The sequence below is a fragment of the Musa acuminata genome, chromosome BXJ2-10 (genome assembly GCF_036884655.1).
Source record: "Musa acuminata AAA Group cultivar baxijiao chromosome BXJ2-10, Cavendish_Baxijiao_AAA, whole genome shotgun sequence".
Classification (NCBI taxonomy): Eukaryota; Viridiplantae; Streptophyta; class Magnoliopsida; order Zingiberales; family Musaceae; genus Musa; species Musa acuminata.
Window position 1 is genome coordinate 36,314,271 of NC_088347.1, and position 24,414 is coordinate 36,338,684.

A 24,414-nucleotide genomic window follows, 5' to 3' on the forward strand; every position below is an offset into this window, starting at 1 on the left:
TTTGGCATGGGCTGCTATCAAAAGATGTCTTACCAACATGCGTCCTATCAAGGCTCGTCTCAACTCGAGCAGGGCAAGCCCAACTTCTCCAAACCGAAATGAACGTAGGTGAGATGGATCGCGTCACAACTCGTAACCGCATCCCTCCATAACTTGACATTTCACCATTATCTACGTGGCATTTCTTTTCCTGGGTTTATTTCCAAACCTTGAAAACCATTCTTAATTATTATGATTGAAGATAAATAAAAATAAATAAATGATTTATTTTTGAGCCACAAATAAACCGGTCCGACCGGATTGAATTAGCCGCTTTGGGCCGGATTATCATAAAAGCCCACCACCAAATTGCGGATCGGGTAGGTAGGAAGGGAGTCCTCTTCGTCCCTTGTTTCTTTGTCCTCTGAGATCTCCTTGATGGCGAAGTTGTTCTGGTTGGAAGCCGTTCTTCCGCTAGGAATCATCGCTGGGATGCTCTGCGTGATGGGCAACGCGCAATACTTCATCCATAGAGCCGCCCACGGGAGGGTAAGATCCAACTATCTTTCTTTTTGCCCTTTTAGATGGTGGACTTGATGCTGGTGATCTTTGCCGTGGGAATAAAGTTGTTTTGTTTATCGGAATCGAATGCAGCCGAAGCATATTGGTAATGATGTGTGGGATGTGGCGATGGAGAGGAGGGACAAGAAGCTCATGGATCAGTACTCTGGTGCTGCGAATTAGGTCGGTTTCTGATGGTGGTTTCTCTTCTTTGTTTCGATCCAAGTTTAGTGCGTTCTTTTTCTTTCTCGATTGCTTTCTGTATGGTAGTTCATGGGTCAGGGTTGCTAGTTTTATCCTCGCCTAAAACCTCCTTGATGATTGAACAAGAAAGTTGCGTCTTTTGCCCATGCGTGCCCTGACATTTGGTTGGAGATCCAATGGCATGATATCAATCTTCATAGACATGGATTCGGTTAACGTAATTGGAATCAAACTGATAGAAGATATTGGGTTTAAACTAGAGATTGGATCAGCAATGATAAAATCATTTGGCCTGGTGGAAAAACACTGGTGCATGGAACAATTCACAAGAAGTTTGACTTTGACACTTTCTGAAAACTGTTACTGTGACTGATGCCCATTTTATGCTCAGTGTACTACTGTTTGATTGCTACCATGTGATGATAACAAATTCTAATGAGTTTTCCGGTGCCCTTCCATGTATTCGTTAGAAGAAATTCTAATGATATCAATGTTAAGCAGAATATTCATTATCTCCTTATTTTTAAATTTAAAATTGCTAAGTAAAGTTTCGAATTCCTTTACTCTATTGCATGAATAGCTGAGGTTGAAAATTTTGTCATAAATTGCCTAACAAGAGATGATAGACATTTTATGTGAACTAGTGTATGGGAACAGATGATTGGTGAAGACATTTGCAAGAGACATCGAGATCTTGAGAAGAGAACTCGACCGATGGTCATCGACCATTTGCAAGAGAACTCCACCATTTTAAGCTAACAATTAGTCGGTTAATTAAAGGACAGGTTGATGATTTTGACCGAAATGTATGAATTTTCATGACCTACTTAACCGAGAATCTAAACTAGATCTTCACTGACTTAGACATACAGATGAGTTGAGTTTTTAACTTGGTTTGAGATTTGGAATGGTTATCTTAAGCTTTGGTCCTGGTGGTATAGAGTGCATGACGAAAGTACGATGGTTCTGAGTATATGTGGAGCACAGGATTCACTCTGTATATGTTAAAAATGATTTGGACAATACTCTTAATTTGATTAGAAAAACACACATAAAAAACTAACAACAAATATACCTTGTGGTTCATGCCAAATACCAATCACTGGAGTTGGTTGCTGCTTCTTGTCAGCAAGTATGAAATCCAGAGTAGGAAGCCATTGTCTCATCTTTGTAAGCAGAGAAAGAAGTAGTGTGAGTGATGGATAAATGAAAGAAGGATAGGGGAAGAATTATGAAGGGTATGCTGATGTAGTACTCACATCACTCCCCATTTTATTTGTACCCAATAAATAGACTTAAGTATAAAAGGGTGCATTAATTGCATCATGGAGTAAAGATATTAACTGCAGATAGTAATCACAGTGGCACATTCATCGTATTGGGTGATATGTGACCAGTAGTCAGTACAAGGTATAACTCTTATGAGTCAGATAATACCTGACCATTCCCAAGTTCATTGCAATCCTTGGAGGTTTTCTTTTAGAAAGATTGGTTGAATTTGAGCAAGTAATAATTGAACCACATTTAGTTGGGTGGTGCTAACCAAGGATGGTCTAATCCCACCATACCAATGCATATCAGTGATATTATACCATATTGATATTGAATAGGCTTGGTGACTAATTATTTACATGGAAAGGTATGCCAATTCACCCCTTTTGTTGTGTCTAATTTGCACTAAAATTTGGAGCATATGTATATATGCATGCAAGTTTGAATTTAGAGAGAAATATGCAATTCTTAAACTTAACAGTAATAGGTATGTCGAACTCACTTTTATGTTCTTCATGTCAGACATTTAATTATGTCCGAGAGTAGGGTGATCCCTTGCCTGTGATGACTGAAAATAACTATTGTTGTAATGATGTAATTAAGTTTTATTGTCTATATCAAAATTACCGAAATGGAAAATTCCTGTATGGCAATTGAAGGGTTCTGTAGTTGTGGAGTGTGCTTCTATGAATTGATTTTGTTCGGTTTATCATTTTGTTATAAATTGGAAGTCACTAGAAACCAGCTTCTATCAACTTCTATGTCGCATTAAACTATTATATCAATATATTCAAATGGAAAACCAATGTTGCAAATGTTATAATTTGTTCTCTTTATTGCAGGAAGTGATCATGCATGAGATACTCATCCCTGCGGCAAATTTGCATTTGAGAATAAAAGATCTTTATGCTGTTGGACCCTTACGTTTGGTGTTTTGTTTTACAGCTGGCCAATTCCAGAACCCATGTCAAGTTCGAAATCAGAAACTTTGATCAATAATTTGGAGAGTTGATCAATATGCAATGTTGACTTAACAGATCAAAGATGATTAATTTTGCGATCTCTATCATGTGTGGATCCAGGTATATCACTAGTCAAAAACCAAGTTTCTCGAGGATCATTCAAGTCTTCTGTGCAGCTTTTGAAACTGGTACTGTGTTCAATTTCACGCCTGTTCTAATGATCTGTGATGAGATCTTAAACGTAGTTGGAAATGTTCTGCAGAATATAGGGGTTTGCATTTGTTCGAAGCTGGAGATATGTGGATTATTATTTTGAGATGCAACCGATTAGCATTCTTCAGTGACCAAAAGTCATCAAATGCAGCATGTTTTGCTGGGTATTGAATTCTTCTCTGTTCTTTTTTTGCGTTCTTTGATCTTTTGATACATATAGTAACGTGCAACTTTATTATTGACATTTTATTTTATTTAATATTCGAGATTTTACTTATCTATTATTGGGAAATGAACATGTATATCCCTCCTAATATTAGGACTTTTCATACATATCCTTCTCATAATATTGTATTCAAAATGTATGAAATATCCTTGACATTATAAAGATTATCAATATCAATAAAATTTCAACAAATCTGCTTCAATTGTCATAAATTATATGCACTATTCATGTATTCTTTTCAGTTTTGGATGACTGAAAAAAAAAACACATTAATTTCAGATGGATATATCATACACAATGTTTTGCCTTTTCTATTTGAAGGAAAACATTTTCGAACATAATGCAAGAGCTCAAAAATGTTAACTAATCTGATTACTTTCATTATGCTTCAGCTGAAAGAAAAGCATCTATAATTCTTCGTTGATTGGCTTTTTTTGGTGGGGTTGGGGGTCCAAACCCACTGCCTTGGCAAAGAATGCTTGTGATGTCAGAATGATTCCTAAGTCTTCTTGGCTGCAACATTGGCCTCCAAAACCTAACTCTGAGCTCACAAAGAATGAACATGACAAGATGCCAAAAAGAGTGAACCAGTAGTGTGCATTTGTTCCTTGTACCAATGTACCTTCCTTTGTTCCCCTGCCTGTACTTCTCACTTTTCTCAACGTTCATATTCTTGGCTTGGGAACACAGCCAGGCTGCATCTTCTTGGATTCTCCTCGCAAATATGTTCTCTTCTTCGACAGCCAACAATGCATTGTGCCTGTCGGTTTTTTGCATCTCAACCAGCTCTGTGATCTCTACTCTTCTGCCTGCATGAGAGGAATCAGCTGACCAGGTTACTTCAAATACTTAAATCCCTACAGGTTTAAGTTGCACCTTCAGAATTCAAAATGATATAACATAAATCAACTCAAAATGATATAACATAAATCAACATTTGCCGAGGCGAGGATTGAACTGAACAATTCCATCGATAATCTATCATAACTGAAGATCATGAGAGATCATAAATCCTATAATTATCCATACCTTTCAAGAAAGTGTAGCTTGTTGAGTAGAGAATATCTACAAGAATAAGAAGCACAAGACAACAGGATTTGCTGTATGATTGGGACATCAGCAATCAGCATATCCTCAATTTTATTAGCAAGATACCTCTGAACAAGGCAACAAACAAATGAATAATTGAAACAGTTCCAGCTACCAAGAAATGCCATATCCTTCGTGGTGCTTTTACATGACACAAGGCATTTCGAACAATAAGAATGTCGTAACAGCAACAATCAGGACCAGAACAACAACACGACGTAAGCTCAACTTCCCCGAAAGAATGTCTACTGCTATCATAAATAAGTAGAATGCAGAACCTAACCCATAACGAAAAAAATTAATTTCAACCAACACAAGGTCACAAGGAACAATGAAATGGTTGCCTGCTCATTCTATATATAGAACACTTGAATGACGGTCCTTCACTCGTTCCTTGCGTTCCATCCCTGAGGGGACTCCCGTGCCGATGCCACAAAGCACTTAAGCAACAAGTTCATTCTCGAGCATTGGTTGTGTCCTTGTCCCCGATGCCACAGGAACATGTGTATTTCCAACCCTTGTTGTATGTACCGATACTCCTGCATCCGCATGCTGCTCCATCCGTGCCACCTTCTTGTTATGTTTATACTGGTGCATCAAATAAACAAGTAGAGCCAAGAAAATTAAAGCAATAACTCCACCGACCACGCCACCCACTATCTTCCACACCTTAGATTTGTTACTCTTAGAACCAACGCGGCTTGGAGCCGGCCCTGGAGCTCGACTTGGTGCTGGAGAGGGAGCAATCTCACTAGAGTTGACCACAATGACGAAGTGGCCCTGTCTGTAAGTGGAACAAATATTGCTCGATACCAAGTCTCTGAAATCCAGTGAGCCATCTATACCAAACTGCGCGCATCTGGCAATTGCACCTCTTGGCGCAGGAATGACATATGTGAAATTGATGGATATGGGTGATTTTGAAGCCACAATATCTAACTCGGGCAAGTTGGTAGCCGACAAATTTGCTGCATCATAAGCAAGGAGACCAAGCACAGGAGTCAGGTAGGCATAACCAGGAAGAGGGTAGTAGAAAGAAGACCAGTTGCCCAAATTGTGGTAAACGAGAACCAGTCTTTCTACGTAAGGTCGCACCACGACGCCATCTGGGATCCCAAATTCCTTATACTTGTCAACTCCTCTCTTCTTCAGACTTCCACTTCTGAGCCTTAGTGCTGCAATCTTGATGCCAGTGAGATTGGAAGGGGCAGTGCCATCATAGGGAACTCCGGTGCGGGGCTGAACAAAAGCTCTGTAAACGTAGTCCTGAAGGAGCGCATCTAATGATCTTGCAGTGCTCCTAGATGCACCCGCGGATTGGGCCTCAAATTGGTGTGCGAATAATACCCCAAGGAGTGAAAGGAGAATCATGAAATGGTGAATCAACTCCATCGGTCTTACTCAATTCTCAGAGTAAATCTTTAAAGGATATCCACCAATTCAGATTCACTACTATCATCCAGATTCCTTATCACAATGAGAGGGATCCAGATCACGAAACAATAGTTAACAGTTCCCAGAGACTAAAACATAGTGTTATTCCTCCGCTATCATCTCTAGGAAGTACACACTTTCAGAATAAGATCAACCAAACAAGGGGATATAACTCCCCATTTAGAAAGCTCTCTACTTTGCTTCAGTCATGTCAACTCACTATCGAACAGAAGAATCGAAGATCAAGAGCCAAGATTCGTCCAGTATACCTGAAGCACGCTGAAAACCATGACGCAGCCGAGATTGCCTGAAACTTCAACAATGCCTCTGCTTTCTTAGCTTTTTCAACTCAAATGATGAAAAGGAGCTCCTCAAAGCACCTGGAACTCCGAGTACTTGGACCAGAAAAATCCGACCTTTCAAGTACCAAACACAAGAAGAACCAACCAGCTTAAACCCAACTCCGGCAGCAAGGCATCAAAGACGAGTATTTCCCAAAGGAAAGCCCCGAATCACGCTGAAACCAAAGGAAACTTCCCCGAGAAAGGCAACACAGATTCCCCGGCGGCAGAGAGGGACTTCCGACCGAATCCCCCGCCCTCCAGTGATTGCGATGTAATTCCAGCGCGTTCAGGGCTCCGAAGAACCCTAAAATCTCTCCAGAGCCTGCCAAGGGAAGGAAGGGAAAAGAAATCCTTGCCTGCAGTCCGAACAATTAATGGAAATCGAGAAGAGCGGAGCCAAAAAGAATTAAAAGTAAAATCCCATAAAGCCCCTTACTTCCTTTTTCGTCCTCGCTGGAAACTTTATTCTCCTATACGCCCCTTTCTCCCAACGTTCCGATTCCACGCATCCGACCTTCTTCTCCCCTTCCGTAATTTTACGAGACGCAAGGGTGTTTATGAAAATTTTCCTTCCTACATTACGACCGTCCGATCTAGCGTCGGTGCGTTTCAAGATTCGCGCCGGCATCGACGGCTCAAGTCCGCTGTTTTGAGATCTGCAAAGGTGCGAAGCGTCGCGTCGCGTCGCGAGTGCGAAAGCTGGCAAATAATTATCTGAAAGCAACACTTGTTCCTGCACGAAATATATTTTGATTACTTATTGGACTTGATGGTCAATTACACTTAAATATACCTTCGGCTGACACAAAGCAAACGTGACGTGTGAAGTAATGGGGACAAAATAATTTTGGGTAGAGATAAAAGAATGTTCACTTGCTGGTATATGATCTGTATAAAGGTATTATAATGGGTTGGAAGCGTACATCACATGCAGACGACGGTGAGAGTGGTTTCGGAGTCTCTTTGCATGCGGAGAGAGAGAGAGAGAGGTGTGCATGGCTGCATGCCACTGCAAGCTCGAGTCCTCGACCAATAGCTTCTCGTCAACTCACGCAGACAGTCACTATATACGGTCGTTCGCCACCATTTCCCTTACCTGCAGAGAAGAAGGCAGTCAAAAGGCCAGTACGCCACCACTGTGTGCCTTGGCCCTACACCTTCCGAGAGATCTCTCAGAATAAGCCTCCTCACAATGTGTTTCCACAGTATCCTCCACCTACCTTGCGTCGGTGTCTGTTTTCCCGACTCACATGAAGTCAAGAGACAGCTGAACAGCTCTACATCTCTCTCTCTCGGATGTGATCACATCTTTTCTGCTTCATCAGTCTTTATGTGTTTGTTTCTCTTGGGATATTTGCTCGTTTGTTCCTCAGATTGATAGGGAAGCTTGTTTCCCCCTTTCGATGTTTAGGACGACTCCTCTTCTTGTCAGGTTTTTGCTCTGCCATCTTCTTACTCAAAAATGGGCACTTCAGCGTCGGTCTCAGGTAGCCTTAAAAGAAAGCCAGCATAGTGTGTGTTTGGTATCCGATCATGTGACATCCTTTACTTGTCATCATGATTTCTAGAGGAGTGTCCGTTTATCTCGGAAGCTTTCTTCTTTGCCCGATGAAAAGTAGGAATTAGGGTTTTGAAGGTGCGACTTCCGAGCTCCGAGGCTTGTAGGTTCCTATCTTCCACTGCTGAGAACAACTGTGAAGGTGGTATACTCTCTTTCTGATAGAAGATAAGATTTTCCGAACTATATGAGGAAATTTCTCTATTCTGTTGAGGAAAATCCTTTATTCTGTTAGGGAAATCCTCCCTCCTAATTTGTATAAATAGGAGAGGAACAGCTTAATAGATTTAAGCTAAAACTATTTCATTTTTACAATAAAGCTTCTTCTATTATTGTTCTTATCTTCTATTATTTCTATCATGGTATCAAAGCTACTTGCCTAGAGCAAGCTCTCTTCTTGCTGCCAATTCATCATTGGTGTTGCCACTCTGCGCCAACGTTCGTTCCCTTCCGCTACGGCATCTCTAGTGCTGCTCATTAGCACTGCCCCACCTTTCTTCCTCGTTGTAGCTATTTTCCTTCCTCTTCTGCTACAGCTTTCTCCTCTGTTGCAGTTTCCTCCTTTGCTGTAGTAGCATCACTGCAACATTGTTGTAGATTTCTTCTCTAACGTCGCAGCCGTCGTAATCGCAACCACGACCAACGTCGTTGAGAAAAGCGAAGCTTCGCTCTTGCCTTCGGCCAGCGACCAACGTCGCTGAGAAAAGTGAAGCTTCATCCTTCGGCCAGCGACCAACGTCGTTACATTCCTAAGAGGCTCCGTGGTCAATCCTCATCTTCCTCACCGCGGTAGTCTTTGCAGCAGCGATCTACACTTATCTTACTCATGAAACCTCTCGCTTGTAAACAATTCTTTGCATCAATCCAAGATTGGTATCCTTGTCAGGAGCACCATCTTGCGGGGGCATGATAGAAGATAAGATTTTCCTAACTATATGCGGAAATTTCTCTATTCTGTTGAGGAAAATCCTCTATTCTGTTAGGGAAATCCTCCCTCCTAATTTGTATAAATAGGAGATGGAACATGTTAATAGATTTAAGCTAAAACTATTTCATTTCTACAATAAAGCTTCTTCAATTATTATTCTTATCTACTATTATTTCTATCACTTTCTCTATCTCTCTCTCTCTCTTTCTAGATATGCACTGTAGTTGTTTCAGTTACTGTGATTCTGAAGGGATCTGGTTCTTACAGATGATCATAATCCCTGTGTGCTCTTGCGTTGTGTTGCGACTTGATGATTTTTCTGTGAGATTTTAGTGCAGTAACGTTCTTCTGTGGTTACATCTTCCAAGAGAGCTTAATTGTTTGTTTCCCTAAAAACTTACTCTCGGCAATGCATCCTAAACAATAGATGTTTGGAAGCTCTGAACAACAAAGGCACAAAGCTAGAAATCTCTATTTCAAAGGATTGCAGTCCTTTGCAATCTCTACAATAATTTACATCAGAAATAATATTTCCTCGAATGATCTTTCATTCTATATATTCCATCAGTTGCATATATATATATATATATATATATATATATATATATATATATATATATATATATATATATATAGACACACACACACACCTTGTTTCTCCCAGTAATATTTGTAGCATTGTGATCAACACTCTTTTCCCATGACAAAATGGATGGCTGCAACTTTTTGGTTAAGAGGAATGAATGATAGGTTGGATTGGATAGGCTGTTCTCAAGTTGACTGCCAAGCTTTTTCATTCTATAATTTGTGAACTTAAGCATAGAAAGAAGTAATTGGCTATGAACCAAAAGATAGGGCAAAAAATATTTTTAATTATTTGCAACTCTGCATTAATTTCTGTGCAGAATGTGACCTGATATGGTCAGTCTGTAATCTTTTCTTACATTCCTGTCATCTTATCCTTTGTGATGAAATTGAAGTCTCACATGCATACTTGGAGTTCTCTTAAAAGAATGAAATCAGATTCATTCCTTGAGCTGAATTAAGAAGAAAAAGGAGGAGGATTAAATCAATTTCATTCTTATATTTCTTACATTTGCATGTACAAGGTTGCTAGCTATGTATATATATTTCTTTTCTGATATTGTTTTGTTGAATGAAGATTGTCCCCAAGTGTACTATAAGGGAGGATCACAATCAAAGCTATCTACATGCTTGACTGAAAAGAAAATGACATGCCTTCAACTAGTTATACTAACATATCATTCTCTTTCGTTCTCTCTCTTCTTTATCTCTCACTGTGTTTTGATGTTAGTCCGTGAAAAATGTGCTTGAGAGAGCTTCCTTCGGTCCATTCATGGATGGTTATGGAGTTGAATCAGCTGCCGACTCATTCATTCAAACACTCAGTAGAAAGCAAATTCTGCATGCCAGTCTGCAGCAGACAGAAAAGGCTTCGGAATTGAGTGAGCTACTATGTGAATGAGTGAATGATGCGGGAGCTTATTCTCTCTCTTCCAGTCCATACTTGGACTGAAGGGAGCTCCCTCTTCCTCATCTCTTATAACGTCCATGGAGTTGTCACCGCAATCTCAAAATCCCTGGTGTTTCCTCTTCCCTGTACTGTTCCCTCTTTGTCTTCTCCATCTCAAGTTGTACACTTGATGACAGTGCTAATGCCCAAGTGTACATATTCAAAAACAACACTTCTTTCGAGTATAATCTTATACAACCATCATAACACAGAAGGTCAGGATGGCCGAGTGGTCTAAGGCGCCAGACTCAAGTTCTGGTCTTCGTGAGAGGGCGTGGGTTCAAATCCCACTTCTGACAAAATATATTATTTTTTATTTGTTTGTTTTGTTGTTGTTTTCTTATTAATCGTTCCTACGAAACAACAAAAGCAGATATATATCCTTATCAGAAAATATTTTTTAAATATCCTTATCAGAAAATATTTTTCGTCGAACTTTACCTTAACTAATATCACATCACCTATATTTTTAAATTTAATCATTTTTTTATAGAATAAAATACTAAAGCTTCTTTGATTTATTATGAAGTTATTATATTCTTTTTATACAGATCTCCACATAATTGTTATAGGAGTCGATAAATCATATAAGAAGAATAGTGCCTTATCCATTTTTTAATCGATTTTTATTTTTTTTTATTGATTTAATATTTTTTTAATATGTTCATATGTCTATGTCTACTAAGTCTTTGCCTTTTTCGTCTTCAACCTATATAATGTTTACTTTATATATAAATTTGTTAGTTAAATTTTTTTATCAGATAAAGCTTTTCTAAGTTATCCCTAATAATCGTATTAAAGTCATCATCAATGATATTATTGATAATATTATCATCGAAGCAAAAACATATAATATTTACACACATTACCTCGAGCTCCTTCTAATTTTTATTACTCATCTTTTCTTATCAGATAAAGCTTTTCTAACTTATCCTTAATAATCGTTTCAGAGTTTATCATCAATAACATTATTGATAATATTATCATCGAAGCAAAAACATATAATATTTATACACATTACCTAGAGCTCCTTTCAATTTTTATTACTCATCATTTCTTATTTGTCTAATCATCCTTTCAATGTTCTTGCTGGTCTATCCTTCACCCTCCTCTACTATACCTCTACTATAGATAGAAACTATTTCTATAACCAAATTTCTCCATAATAAAATTAATAAAAATAATTGATAATATTTTTATAGGATCTTTAATCATCGTATCTTTTGAGCTTTGATACCACTTTGTTGGAGAGTGAGAGGAGAATTTTAAAATCAAAAGAAAACAAATAGAGATCAATAAGCTAAAAAATATATCAAAAAATCAAATTAAAATTAAATCCATACTTATATCCATGAAGAAAACTAGATTATTCAATATATGAGATCAATCATATAACTTTTAAGTTATCCATGCTTATGTACAACCCTCCTTATTCATCTCTCGTGTAAACCTTAAGAACTCTTACAATATTCTTTAGAAGTTTTAGAAATCACCCTTACAAGTATCCAAAGAATCTCATCTTACCATCTTAATCCATTTTAATTTAATAAAAAAAATATTATTTAATTTAAATATAATTAAAATTTCTAAAAGTACTATCAATCTTAATAATATTAATTTTATCATTCATCGATCCTCTACCAAGAATCTTATTTTTTAGGAACTTATTATATAACCTAGACTATAACGCACTACCGAGAATCTTAATAGGTGTAAGGAAGAATCATGAACATAATTAATGATTAGGATAAGTTACATGCTAATGATATATCTTGTGTATTACTGGCTTATAAATTTTCAAATAATAAGTTCAGAAATGCCTATAATTTATCTTATGCATTTTGTATAATATAATTATGCTAATCAATAAAATAAACACAATAAATGATATATATATATATATATGCTATTTTTTAATCGGTACCTTACATTTTTTTTTCAAACAGTATCACTAATTAAAAAATAAATGTAAATATATTTAAAAACACCGTAAATAATCTAAATAAACTCTAGCATCAACCAAACTAATTACAAGGTAAATATGATATGTAATGATCCATGAATAACATCAATCAAAGAGATATAATATAATATCATCTATAATATTTTTTAATAGCATTTATACTATTTTCAATACATCAATAAAGCATCATAAATGATATTTAAAAAAATACCGTATCAGTTGAAAATCGGTAAAAACTGTATTACAAAATTCGATTAAAAAAACTTTTAAATAGTATTTAACTTTTAAAAAAAATGTAAAAATATCATAAAAAAAATATATTTTAAAAATATCTAAAAAATATATATTTTTTTCAAAAATCGCTCTATATATATATATATATATATATATATATATATATACATTCGAAAGCCACGTAAATGTGAAAAGTGAGGGTCCCACTCTATTGGGTCCCCCACAAAGAAACCTAGAAGGCATCACCGTCGCAAAAAGGGGTTGACTTGGTTTAAATGGAAAGGTCGGGTTTGTGTAACATACAAGCAAAGGTCAGCAAGTTGTTGTTTGGTCCACTGCTGTCCCCTCCCGCAACACCCAATCAGCAGAAGGCTCGAGAGCATTGGGAAAGTGATAGCTGAACTACCTCCATCCATCTGTTCGCTATATGCGAAGGGATGATGCGATCAGCCTCGGTGAAGACGAGAATCCCGGAGAGGGAAGAGGAAGAGGAAGAGGAAGAAGAAGGGGGGCAATGGGTGGAGCCTCCACGGGGAGCATTCCGCTGCTCCCTTTCTCCGTCACAGGAATCATAGGCTTGGCCTTGTTCTACTTCTACTATGTCTTTTGGATCAGGCCGGAAAGGATGAGAAGTAAACTGAGGAGCCAGGGAATAGACGGTCCTCCTCCTTCCTTGATCCATGGCAACATATTGGAGATGAGAAAGATTCTTCGAGAAGAGAGGAAGAAGAAGGCTCAAGAGGAATGCGGCCCGAGTGTCACAGCCTGCTATGTTTCGGCGCTCTTCCCTTACCTAACCCGTTGGAGAAGGAGATATGGTATGCTAGTTCTAGTTGCAGATAACTTGTTCGTACTATTGTCTTTTAGATTCCGTTCGAAGATCAAGATCTTTTTTTTTTTTTGGGTTCGTTTGCCCTTTGATCCAAAAGTTGTATTTCCACTGTCAGCTCTTGTGACTCATGATAGTTGAACTCTGGAATCTTCAGTTTCCAAATTGAATTCTTTTCTCCTGCTGAGGTCGCAGCAGTTCTCTCAGTGCCATTTCATCACTAGCTACGTTGAATATACCTATACCGATTGATCAGATTTGCAGCTAAATCATGACTTTTGGAACACCCAGGTCCCATATTTATGTACTCGACGGGCAGCATGCAGACATTGAACGTAAGCCACCCTGATCTTGTCAAGGAGATCAGTGTTTGCAAGTCTCTAGATTTAGGGAAGCCTTTGTACTTACAGAAGGATCGTGGAGCTCTTCTAGGTAAAGGAATTTTGACATCAAATGGGGCTCTTTGGGCTCACCAGAGGAAGGTTATAGCTACAGAGTTGTTCATGGACAAGGTCAAGGTATATCCGTGCCAGTTGTCTTTGATATTTTGCAACTGCAGTATTTCTGGCAATTTTGGACAACGATATTCAATGAATTGGAAAATTATGTTGCCAAGCCTCATTGTTGAAAATTTGTAGTGGCTTGACTTGTATCATCTTGAAAACTTAAACACGTTTATGCTTTTCTGGTTCTCTTCTTTCTGGCTCCAACTTGTCATGCTGTTTGAGTCTTAGTCGCAAACCTGACAACTCTTGTTTCTGCTTCTCACATGTCTTTTCGTGCTTGCATTATATCATGACATTTGGTCTTAATATTTTATTCTACTTGTTCTTATTTTGTTCCATTGTTTAATAAAAGACAGTAAGCAGATTCTATTTATCATGTCCGACATATATTGTTTTGTCCTAAAATACTTTTTGCACCAAGTAGTGACAAATTTCAGGATTGCTAGCTATTTTTTATTTGAATTTAAGCTCCTTTTAGCATCTTGTTTGTGGTTTTCCCAATTAGTGTGTATATGGACATACTTGCAGGGCATGGTTGACCTAATAGTGGAAGCCGCTATTCCATTGTTGAAGTCATGGGAAAGTGCAGTTGACAATGGAGGGGGCAGTAGTGATATAGTTGTTGATGAAGATTTGAGAAAATTTTCAGCTGATGTGGTCTCGAGAACTTGTTTTGGAAGTAGCTTTGCTGAAGGCAAGGAAATTTTTTCTCGACTTCGTCAACTTCAAATGTTAATGTCAAAGATCAGTATATTTATTGGGATTCCTGGAGTAAGGTGTATTGTATCTCCATTATTATTTTGATTGGAATGCTTATTATTTTTCAAATAATATTATATCTTTACAGAGACTTTGTCGCAGCTTTATCTTAAAGATCATGTATTATAATTATTTTTGTAATTATCTTTGCGTTCACATTTATCTAATGTTAACCAAAGCTTATATATGTCTGCTATGATGGAAAGAAGCAATCAGATCTTACAATTCATATATATTAGGATTTATTAAGAGGTTGAATAATAGCATTGTCTATTAATGCAACAAAAAACTGGCATTACATTTCTGTTTTCATTGTGAGCAAACGACCCTAATTCTCAAATACAAGTTAGTGTGCAGATTATGGATGCTGATATTTGTACTTTTAATCATTATCTATTTTCTTTCAGTTTTTTTATCTACTTGTCAGGGTATGGATTTCATTACATCACATATTCTTGTACCTTCTTGGCCGAAATTTTAGCTTCGTTGCTCGGGTGGACTAAGCCATATCTTTTGGTCCCACAAAAGAAGAGGCATCGAAAACAATGACATTTCCAGCAAAATAGAATGGGGATTTTTTAGAAAGCTTAGAATTTTCTTTCTGATCTCATAAATAGTACATAGATATAGCTCAGAGAACCATAGATTTCAGCTGTGTCGAATAAATTGCAATGCCCATAAGGCATGTGTAACTTAATTAAGCTTTTGTTGCCTGACTCAATATTTTCACCAGATATTTACCAATGAAAAGCAATCGAAAGATATGGAGGTTGACTCAAGAGATACGAACACTGATCCTTAATATAGTCAAAGAACGTAGAGAAGACATTTCCACATCTTCAGGACAAGATCTATTACAATCCATCATTGAGGGTTCCACTATCTCAAATTCTGGACTTGATTCGGCAGAGAGCTTCATCGTTGATAATTGCAAGAACATCTACTTTGCGGGGCATGAGACAACAGCAGTGACTGCTACATGGTGCTTGATGCTTCTGGCTTCACACCCTGAGTGGCAACACCATGTTCGTGAAGAGGTCTTGGAGGTCTGTCAAGGAAAATTTCCAAACTATGACATGCTTCGCAGATTAAAAATGGTATGTAAGATTTCATTGCATTCAAAAATCAATTTTTTTTGTCACAAAAACTGAAAAATATTTTCCTGTCCAAAATTCAACATTCTATTTGATTTAGGACATTCGTGAAGATCCATTATTATTTCATTGTTAATATTCAGTCTTGTGGTTGCAAGTACAGGTGCTATTATCATTCCAACTTAAGTTCATGTTTTGTTGTAGGAAAATTATATTCCAATGATAATCAACTCAAAATTGAAAAACTAGATTTAACAAAGGCATTGGCTCGAGACAAAAAATTACTTCTGTAGGAGTCTGTATCTACTTTTACTCAATCTACCATGAGTTATAAATTTTGTTGTTGGTCATGATTTTCCATATTTTGAGTATACTATTTTGGTCATGATTTTCCAAACTTAGAGCAGTGCATTGTTTTCTGTATCATTTGCAGCTTATTGGATTGTGAATTTATTTCTTAGAGAGAACGAGGGTTGTAAATTGAGTATCTAATTCGCTACCGATGTCCAAGTACAGTAACTAATTTTAACCACAGTTCTTTTAGTTTAGACTTTAGGGTCTTCCTAATTAAATTTTAGTTTATAAAGATCATTCAATGATGATGTATATATATGTATAATGCAGCTGACAATGGTGATCCAAGAGACACTGCGTTTGTATCCTCCAGCAGCATTCATGGTGAGGGAGACCCTTCAGGATATGAAGCTCGGAGACATCCATATACCAAAGGGCATCACCATTTCAACCCCGATAGCATCGCTGCACCATGATCCAGAATACTGGGGATCTGATACTGATGAGTTCAAACCCAACAGATTCTCACGCGGAATTGCTGGTGCTTGCAGATCCCCTCATGCCTACATACCCTTTGGCTCAGGTACAAGGACATGTGCAGGTCAAAATTTTGCAATGGTGGAGCTCAAAGTCATTCTCTCGCTGCTCCTCTCCAAGTTCGTCTTCTCAGTGTCACCAAGTTATCGTCATTCTCCTGCATTCAGGCTGACCATCGAACCCGAGTTTGGCGTGCCGCTTATCGTTAAATGCCTTTGAATCTTGGTTACTATTTCTATGCTCAAGTTTCAAGTTTCTTTGTTGTTGCAAACTTATAGAATTAATATTGTGAGACTTGAATGGAATCCTTGGGCACTTGTTGCCTCTCATGGTGTTAGTAAGCTACAGTCCTGTGGATTAAGCTCATCGCAGATCTTTAAAGAAAATTGTGAGCACAGGTTTCAGTAGCAATGCAGCCACCCTATATGCATCAATAGTTTCTAATAGGTAGCTCTATCAGTCTGCTGTCTTCCATTGCCTAACAAATCATCTGCTCCTTTTTAAAATTCTTCTTGATTCTATATAACCTCTTTTATAATTTCTGTAACAGCTTAGAATTTTCTTGGTTTTCAAGGTTCTCCCACCTTAGTTTTCTGTAATGGCCGAGTGGTCCAAAGGCACCAGACTCGAGTTCTGGCCTACGTGAGAGGGCGTGGGTTCAAATCTTACTTCTGCCGGGTGACGGTGAGGGCGATGCGTATGACGAGATGGAGGAAGAGGAGGGAATAAAGGTGAGCGTGAGGGCGAGGGTTAATTATAGATCGCATCTCGTTGGTGGTGGTAGATGATGACATTACTAAGGGCTATGGGTAGTTATTGTGGATAAAGAAAGCGACGATAAGAAATGAGAGCTACTTAGCATCTATGTCAGTTCCAACGCAAATGTAGAACACATCACTCGACAACTTCTCTATATGTGTATCGACGTCAACACAAATACAAAGTAGCGAAAGGGCCACTCGACTTATGCATCTGCATCGTTACAATTGTCGAACGATGCTGTTTTGTATCTGCATCAACAACGACACAGTTGTCGCGCAATCCTCGTCTCTCACCATTGTTCTTCTTATCCACAATAATCACATGTAGCCTCCCAACGATATCGTTATCCACCATCATCGATACCGTCTATCATCACCAACTAAAATGTTAAAATTATATTTTTATTAATTATTTTCATATTTCTATCCGATAACATTAAAATAAATAAAATTAAATATTTTTTATAATTATAATAATTATATATATATATTTAAAATCTAAAGATCAAAATGCTAAAGCGCCTAAGAAAGCAATGGGCGTCTGTAGGAGAGGGGAGCCGACCGTTGGAAAGTAAAAATAGACTGATACCAAACAAAAATGAAATCAAGGAGAAGATGAAGAAATCTCAACTACATTCATCAGCTAAATAAGTATTTAGTCAACTACATTCGTTTCATATGTATTTACCTTGAGAATCTCAACAAGAAATCTAAGACTCTATTTGAACCAACATGAAGTCACTCTGGATGTGATTAGAACCAATAAAAGAGACGTCAAAAAAGCAGATATCATAGAGTCTTAAAGTAACCAAGACAAGCACGACATATCCCAAGTGGTTCCACAACCATGTTTTTAGCTACAAATAGCACGAAATGATCAAAATACCATGGCATTTCAGCACTGCTGGGGGAGTTCATCGGGGGATATTCTCCAACAACAACAAAAATATTGCAACAAAATTGCTACTTCGAAGTATCCAAAATAAGATTATTTGATCACTTCATGTCTATCAGCAACTGCAGAGCAATGCTTCAATCTGTAACAACACATCAGTTGTCTACTTCGATGAGAGTAGGTTTGTAGTCACTTGGTGCTTCAAAACCATGCAGATTCATGACCGTGGCAGCCACATTGGCGAGGCCACCGTCAGGCACGTTGTTTCGGAATCTGACACCAGGTGCAAGCCCAGGGCCACCAATGGCAATGGGAACCTGCAAATGTTTTCATTTCATGGATCAAACAACTCGAAGTAAATTCATTGCATGGATTCACGTTACTTTATCAAGAACCAAAATGAAAACATTAAGTTGTGAAGGAAAGAATAGAGAGATCTACTACAATCCATAACTCCAGATACCAAACATATGCAGATATTTGAACTTATTTTCTTGAAGAGGACCTCTTATACTCATATTCTAGCTAGGCTGTCGTCTGTATGAAAAGGGCATTTAACACTAGAAAAAGAAAAGACATTAACTGTTCAAGCCAGAAATTAATGTAATTTAAGGCAATTTATTAAACTAAATAAAAGACCTGTGAAGGTGACTTAAGCTAATCAAGTAAAGCATTTTTTCCCACTGAAGTATTGACACTTAGCTGTCGTAGAATCCATGTGAATTGGTTACCTCAAGTGTTTAACAGCCAAATATTATGTTGATCACTATTGGAACTGATTCTAAAGCATGATTCGCAGCAGCCAAACAGACAACTAGAAAATGGTACATTCGTCAACCAGAAATCTAACCATGATATACAAACAGGATCCGACCAGAACAGCATCCTTAATGGGCTTATTTTCCATGGCAGAGAGCCTACTATTTGTTGAGCCAAATTCATCAACAATATCAAGCTTTGTTCACATGTTTTAACATAAATGAAAATACCGATGCTAATATTAAGCTCTGATAGATGATTAAAATTGTCTTCAGTGTACTTACAGGTTGAAGAGTATGAGAAGTGAGAATCTGAATGTTCCCAGCTTTGTCGAGTTGTGGCTGGCCAGTTTTGTTCCTCTTTACCATGTCTTCAGCATTACCATGGTCTGCAGTGACAACATAAATGCCACCCACTTGCTCTATGGCATCCAAAATGATCTGCAAAGAGAGGCACCAGGACTTTCAAACTCAGAATCAACTATTTCAATCATTACGTAATGCTTTATCTCAACTCACTAGAACTATCAAATATTACCTTAACAGCTTCATCGGCAGCCTTGCAAGCCACAACAGTAGCCTCTATGTCACCCGTATGTCCTACCATGTCTCCATTAGGTAGGTTCACACGAACCTGTAAGAAACTAGCAAATAAGGAAACACAGTAAACAGAGAAGTGCTTGCACCTAAAAACATATTTCTTTACCTGGTCAAACTTGCGACTGAGAATAGCATCCCTAGCCTTCTCGGCAATTTCCAGAGCCTTCATCTTGGGTCGAACATTAAACGTAATTCCTGAATCACTAGGAATTTCAACGTATTCTTCCATGGTTGCGTCAAAATATCCCGATCGATTTCCATTCCAGAAGAAGGTGACATGACCAAATTTTACGGTCTCACTGTTTAACAAACATAAATAGGTTCCATGAATATGCTGCCAAATATATAACAGCATCAATTAGCAATACAGGCTTCGCATTTTTGCACAGAACATTCCTTCGCAAGCCACAAAAAAGCATGTTCTAGGAATGAATGGTCTGGTCATATCATCACAATCAGAATTGGCAATAAGACCCTGTATTTCTCTGGATTTGCCAAATTTAATTGCAGGGTAAGTTGAAATCAGTCTAAATCAGCTGATACCATGTGATATCAGTTAACTGTGGTCGATCCCCAACCTTTCCTGAAAATATTCTGCTGAATCTACTTCATGGCTAGGAAGAGGAGGAGACAGCAGAAGAGAGAATATTTGAATTTTTTATTTATTTCTTTAGTCTAAAATGCTGATCCTCATAATGCCAATCATAATTCAAGTTAAGCTACATACTCAGTCTTGTATAATAGTTTATGTGAATGAATGAATTAACTACAAGATCATCACAATCAGGTCATTTTCAGACTAAGTCCAACATATGGGACAGTAATCAAAATTAAGATACTGAAACGACAAACCAAGTTTTTCCAAGATAAACATCAACCAAACGGAACCCCTGACACAAAGAATGTCTAAAGGGAGGACACAAGAAGGCATGTGCATGACATGATTACATCCAGGAAAACATTTTTTACTGCTAAGTTACTAGAAACAACCACATAACAAGTTGTCTTAGTCAATGTTCAAAATTTGTCTATTATTGGTTTTGTCAACCTATCAAACCAGTATGACAATGATACACCTGGTGGTACATTGCCTTGTGCCACCAGTATCGTTAACTTGATAACTAAAAAAATGCTTGGTAAATACCAGCCCAACCAGCATTTAAAACCTTACCTTAGTACAAGCAAAGAAAAATTAAAATACGCTAAAATCTCATCTCTAGAATAGATGTGAAAAGGGATGTAATATTAATTAAGAAGTATTAATCACTGAAGTCTGTTACCTAAAAACACATTTGAAGTGCTTTGACCAAGCAAATCATATAGCAAAAAATCATTTACAGTAAACTGAAGGCTGGAGATAAAGCCCCAAAATCATACCTAAACCATAATGAACAGGCTGAAGAAGTCAAACAGAAAAACAAGACTGATCTCAAAAACAAATGCTAAACCCATGGCAATGGAGTTGTTCTTATGCAATAGGTTTACAAGCAATGTTAAGTAACCTGACATATTGGCAGAGGATGGTACTCGTAGCATAATAATTATGGGGCAAAACTACATGTCTGTTGGAAAGTATGTTGAACATAGTATATTCTCAAAGCCAGTTATTTGCTATCTGCATTAAGAAAATTACAAGAATTTTAAAGAAGTACACATCCTGACAGCGTTAAACAGTCAAAATTAAAACTACAAAATGTGAAAAAATGGACTTCCACTTGGATCCATCATTGTTAGTCTCCTAAACCTTTTTGGCGTTCCAACTTTTGTGATGGAACCGGTTGTCACCATAATTTAGTACCAAACAAGTCTGTGAAGGTACATCAAGAAAATTATAGTTCCTAAGTGGCTCAAGCGACTGAACAATCTTTTCATGGCATATAAAGACTCTTTGGTTGCAACGTTAAACAAATGAAAACAACATATTTTGAATCCCAACAATATGTATGATAAATGGAAGTATTTTAGCTGAATTTCCAAGACCATTTTTGCAATTGATAGTTGATACATCCACAGAGGAAAAAGAAAAGAGCAATCTCTAATATTGTTCAAGACAGAAAAAAAGATTTCATAGACGATTACCAAAACCACATGGTATTGACCATACTTAAATGTGTACAAACATATGAAATGCTATAGCATCATACCTGCAAGCAAAAGTACGGACTCCATTGTGGACCAAATATTCGCCAGATGTCCTCTCTATCTCAGGAGGAGAAACAAGGTATTTGCTCGGAAGCTTCAATTCACCATCATACTGAAGCATTCCAGCATATCGGATCTTTGGGAAGCGAACACGATCAAATTTGTCAAAATCTTCATATTCTAGTGCTTTAGCTACCATAACCATACGATCTGCTCGGAAGTTGATGGTCACAACAGCATCACCATCCACTATTGGACCAACTGCTTTGCCGCTCTCATCAACTATGACAAATGGAGGCAAGTACTGATCATTGGCCTTGGTATCCTCCCTCAATTTTTTCACAGCTTCAACAGCACTTCGAAACTTGTATGGTGCTTCGCCAAGAACCTGAGCATCCCATCCCCGTTTAACAACATCCCAGTCATTCTGCAGAATGCACAAAATGAATTGCAATATGAGAACACAGAGAAGATTTTCCAAATAAAACTGAAGGAAATATCACAAAAATATCCTAAACATTGTAGCTTTCTGGTTTTTCATCCAAAACCAGTAGGAAGCACCAGTCAAATGAATGTAAGGCCCAATATGAATTAGATCTTATTCATCAGAGTATGCTTGACCATAGATTTGAAAAAGGATCTAACCATGAGTAATCTAGAACATGAAAACAAAAGAAACTATGCACCTTTCATTATTTAACAATCACCATCCTAAGTTCCAAATACAGAAAATAATTAGAGAACATTCACGAAAAATATACCTCATAGCGGTCCATGGTTACATACATTCGACCACCACCGGATGCAATTTGTGCATCAATACCTTTCTCTCGTAGCTTAGCAAGGTCACTCTCTAGAGTTTCCACAAATCCAACACTTGAGCCATCCAAAACATCACGGCCATCAGTGAGGATATGTACACGTATTCTTTTGGCACCATTCTCACTAGACCCTTTCAGAAGCAACTGCAAGGAAAAAAACAGTCACTTGTATGATTTGACCAGGTGCAGAAACAAGCAAACAAGAAACATTTGGCCTTTACATACCTGCAACTGATCAAGCCGAGAGTGAACACCTCCATCGCTCAATAACCCAATGAGATGTAAAGTTCCTTGATCAAAGGATTCTTTAATATACTTAAAGCCTTCTCCTTCATATATTTTTCCAGATGCAAGTGCAAGATCCACTAACTTAGCACTACAACCATAAAAGAGAATTCAGAACATACAAGGATCAAACTAAGAGGGCAAGTAGAATGACGGACTAATATGAAGACCTACACAAAGGCAAATAGAATATCGAAAGATTTTGAAAATATGAAATCTGGTGTTAGGTTTTGCTACCCTTGAGCATAAATCCTGCCTGCTCCAAGTGCATTGTGACCAACTTCACTGTTACCCATGTCATCCTCAGTAGGAAGACCCACAGCTGTTCCATGAGCTCTGACCAGCCTCCATCTTTCCGGAGCACCCTTGAAAGACAGACAATGTTAAGAATGTTGTTTGTATGACATCAAATTAGTTCCTATCTCAAATGACTTTTCATCCATAACATTTATGCGACACGGATGGCAAAAATGTACAACTGAAGCATAATGCATTCAGATATATACACAATGAAAAACTTCTCCTAATATGCTACACAGAAAAAAATTGACCGCATGGAACAACCACCCAGATAGCATCGTTTGAGTTTCCAAGCATCTATTACACGATAGCAGCATCGAACCAGTAACAGCCAGTTTTGTCTAATTCATCGACATGATAACCCGCGATTTACAGAAATAAATAGATATTTTTCCTTCGCGGAAATGGATATACCTGCTTAAGCGAATCCATGGTTGGAGTCTGGGCGACATGAATGCAGTTATACTTGTCCGGATTGGCTTCACCCCATCCATCCAAGACAACAACGGCCACGGTCTTGCCTTTGGGAAGCGTCGGGTGATCCGCCAGCTTCCACGAGAAATCCGAGCTGCCCATGACGCCAAACACTTGGAATTCGCAAGTCTCTGAACCACAAAAGAAGATTCCTTTTTTCCCCTCAAGAATTCCAATCAAATAAAACTAAAATACTAATAAAAAGAACCATCTTTAACAGCTACAACTCGTCAAGAAACATCGATGATCAAACCAGTACAAAGATGGACCGATGGTTCCAAAATCGATCGGAGGAAACATCCCAGGAGACCAGATCTATGAAAAGATCAAGCAGACATCGTTAACCAGAATAATCCACCGCAAACAAGAGATTCTCCGAGAAAAACCAGAAAGGAATCACTTAAAAAGAAGGGGCAGAAATGAAACTCCAATCAAATTGGGGAAGAAAGGAAAGAAGAAGTACAACGGCAGAGGATTGTTGCAGGAGAGTCTTTCGGCAGATGGACAAAAAAGCGAGCTTTGGCTTCTAGTTATAGAATGGGAGCGCAAACCCTTAAGTCGCTATTCGTACGCTGCGTTTGACGTGAAATGCGTCACTCGCTGGATTTTTCTTGGGAAAGAGGGGAGTGTTGGGGAAAAGAATTGGGGGTAGCGATAGCTGATGGGAGTCTCATCCGACGGCTATCGAACTCGATGTTTATGGTGCTCCCGCGGTGGTGCTTGCGTTAAGCAGTTCCCAACTTCATGCCCGTTGATTTCCTCGCCTCCGGTGGGCGGATGATACCTGATGCGCCCGCAGGAAGTGTTTTATACCTGATGGAAACAAAGCTACGGAAGAGTCCCAAGTACTCGATCTAC

General features: G+C 38.0%; 4 protein-coding genes and 1 non-coding gene across 10 annotated transcripts; 3 read left to right on the forward strand and 2 right to left on the reverse strand.

Moving 5' to 3' along the window:
* The first annotated feature begins 351 nt into the window (after positions 1-351).
* Positions 352-3,472, forward strand: LOC135625478 (NADH dehydrogenase [ubiquinone] 1 alpha subcomplex subunit 1-like). Of its 3 annotated transcripts, XR_010492064.1 has the most exons (4): positions 355-528; positions 634-723; positions 2,859-3,098; positions 3,241-3,472. XR_010492064.1 is itself a non-coding variant. In XM_065130347.1 (3 exons), exons 1-2 carry the CDS (start codon positions 418-420, stop codon positions 721-723), a joined length of 201 nt encoding a protein of 66 aa, XP_064986419.1. In that variant the 5' UTR covers positions 352-417; the 3' UTR covers positions 2,962-3,472. The 3 variants fall into 3 exon arrangements, 2 of the variants coding, with proteins under 2 accessions (XP_064986419.1, XP_064986418.1); XM_065130347.1 differs by having other exon boundaries at positions 352-528; positions 2,962-3,472; XM_065130346.1 differs by having other exon boundaries at positions 2,859-3,472.
* A 1,146-nt stretch (positions 3,473-4,618) lies between these two features.
* On the reverse strand, positions 4,619-6,667 carry LOC135625477 (uncharacterized). Its single transcript, XM_065130345.1, has one exon. It carries the CDS (start codon positions 5,896-5,898, stop codon positions 4,948-4,950), a length of 951 nt encoding a protein of 316 aa, XP_064986417.1. The 5' UTR covers positions 5,899-6,667; the 3' UTR covers positions 4,619-4,947.
* Positions 6,668-10,519: 3,852 nt separating this feature from the next.
* Positions 10,520-10,603, forward strand: TRNAL-CAA (transfer RNA leucine (anticodon CAA)). Its single transcript has one exon. It is a non-coding gene; the product is annotated as a tRNA-Leu (tRNA).
* Positions 10,604-12,873: 2,270 nt separating this feature from the next.
* LOC135625480 (cytochrome P450 714C2-like) lies at positions 12,874-16,927 on the forward strand. The gene is made up of 5 exons (XM_065130350.1): positions 12,874-13,319; positions 13,622-13,848; positions 14,365-14,612; positions 15,329-15,692; positions 16,314-16,927. Exons 1-5 carry the CDS (start codon positions 12,929-12,931, stop codon positions 16,737-16,739), a joined length of 1,656 nt encoding a protein of 551 aa, XP_064986422.1. The 5' UTR covers positions 12,874-12,928; the 3' UTR covers positions 16,740-16,927.
* A 1,128-nt stretch (positions 16,928-18,055) lies between these two features.
* Positions 18,056-24,160, reverse strand: LOC135625481 (2,3-bisphosphoglycerate-independent phosphoglycerate mutase). Of its 4 annotated transcripts, XM_065130352.1 has the most exons (11): positions 24,020-24,070; positions 23,810-23,871; positions 23,497-23,687; positions 23,020-23,147; positions 22,723-22,873; positions 22,438-22,641; positions 21,679-22,103; positions 19,641-19,833; positions 19,473-19,568; positions 19,220-19,375; positions 18,056-18,493 (listed from the first exon to the last, which is right to left on the reverse strand). In XM_065130352.1, the coding sequence occupies exons 3-11, from the start codon at positions 23,656-23,658 to the stop codon at positions 18,332-18,334; spliced, it is 1,677 nt and encodes a 558-aa protein (XP_064986424.1). In that variant the 5' UTR covers positions 23,659-23,687; positions 23,810-23,871; positions 24,020-24,070; the 3' UTR covers positions 18,056-18,331. The 4 variants fall into 4 exon arrangements, with proteins under 4 accessions (XP_064986424.1, XP_064986423.1, XP_064986425.1 ...); XM_065130351.1 differs by lacking the exon at positions 23,810-23,871 and having other exon boundaries at positions 24,020-24,160; XM_065130353.1 differs by lacking the exon at positions 23,810-23,871 and having other exon boundaries at positions 24,023-24,146.
* Between the last annotated feature and the right edge of the window lie 254 nt (positions 24,161-24,414).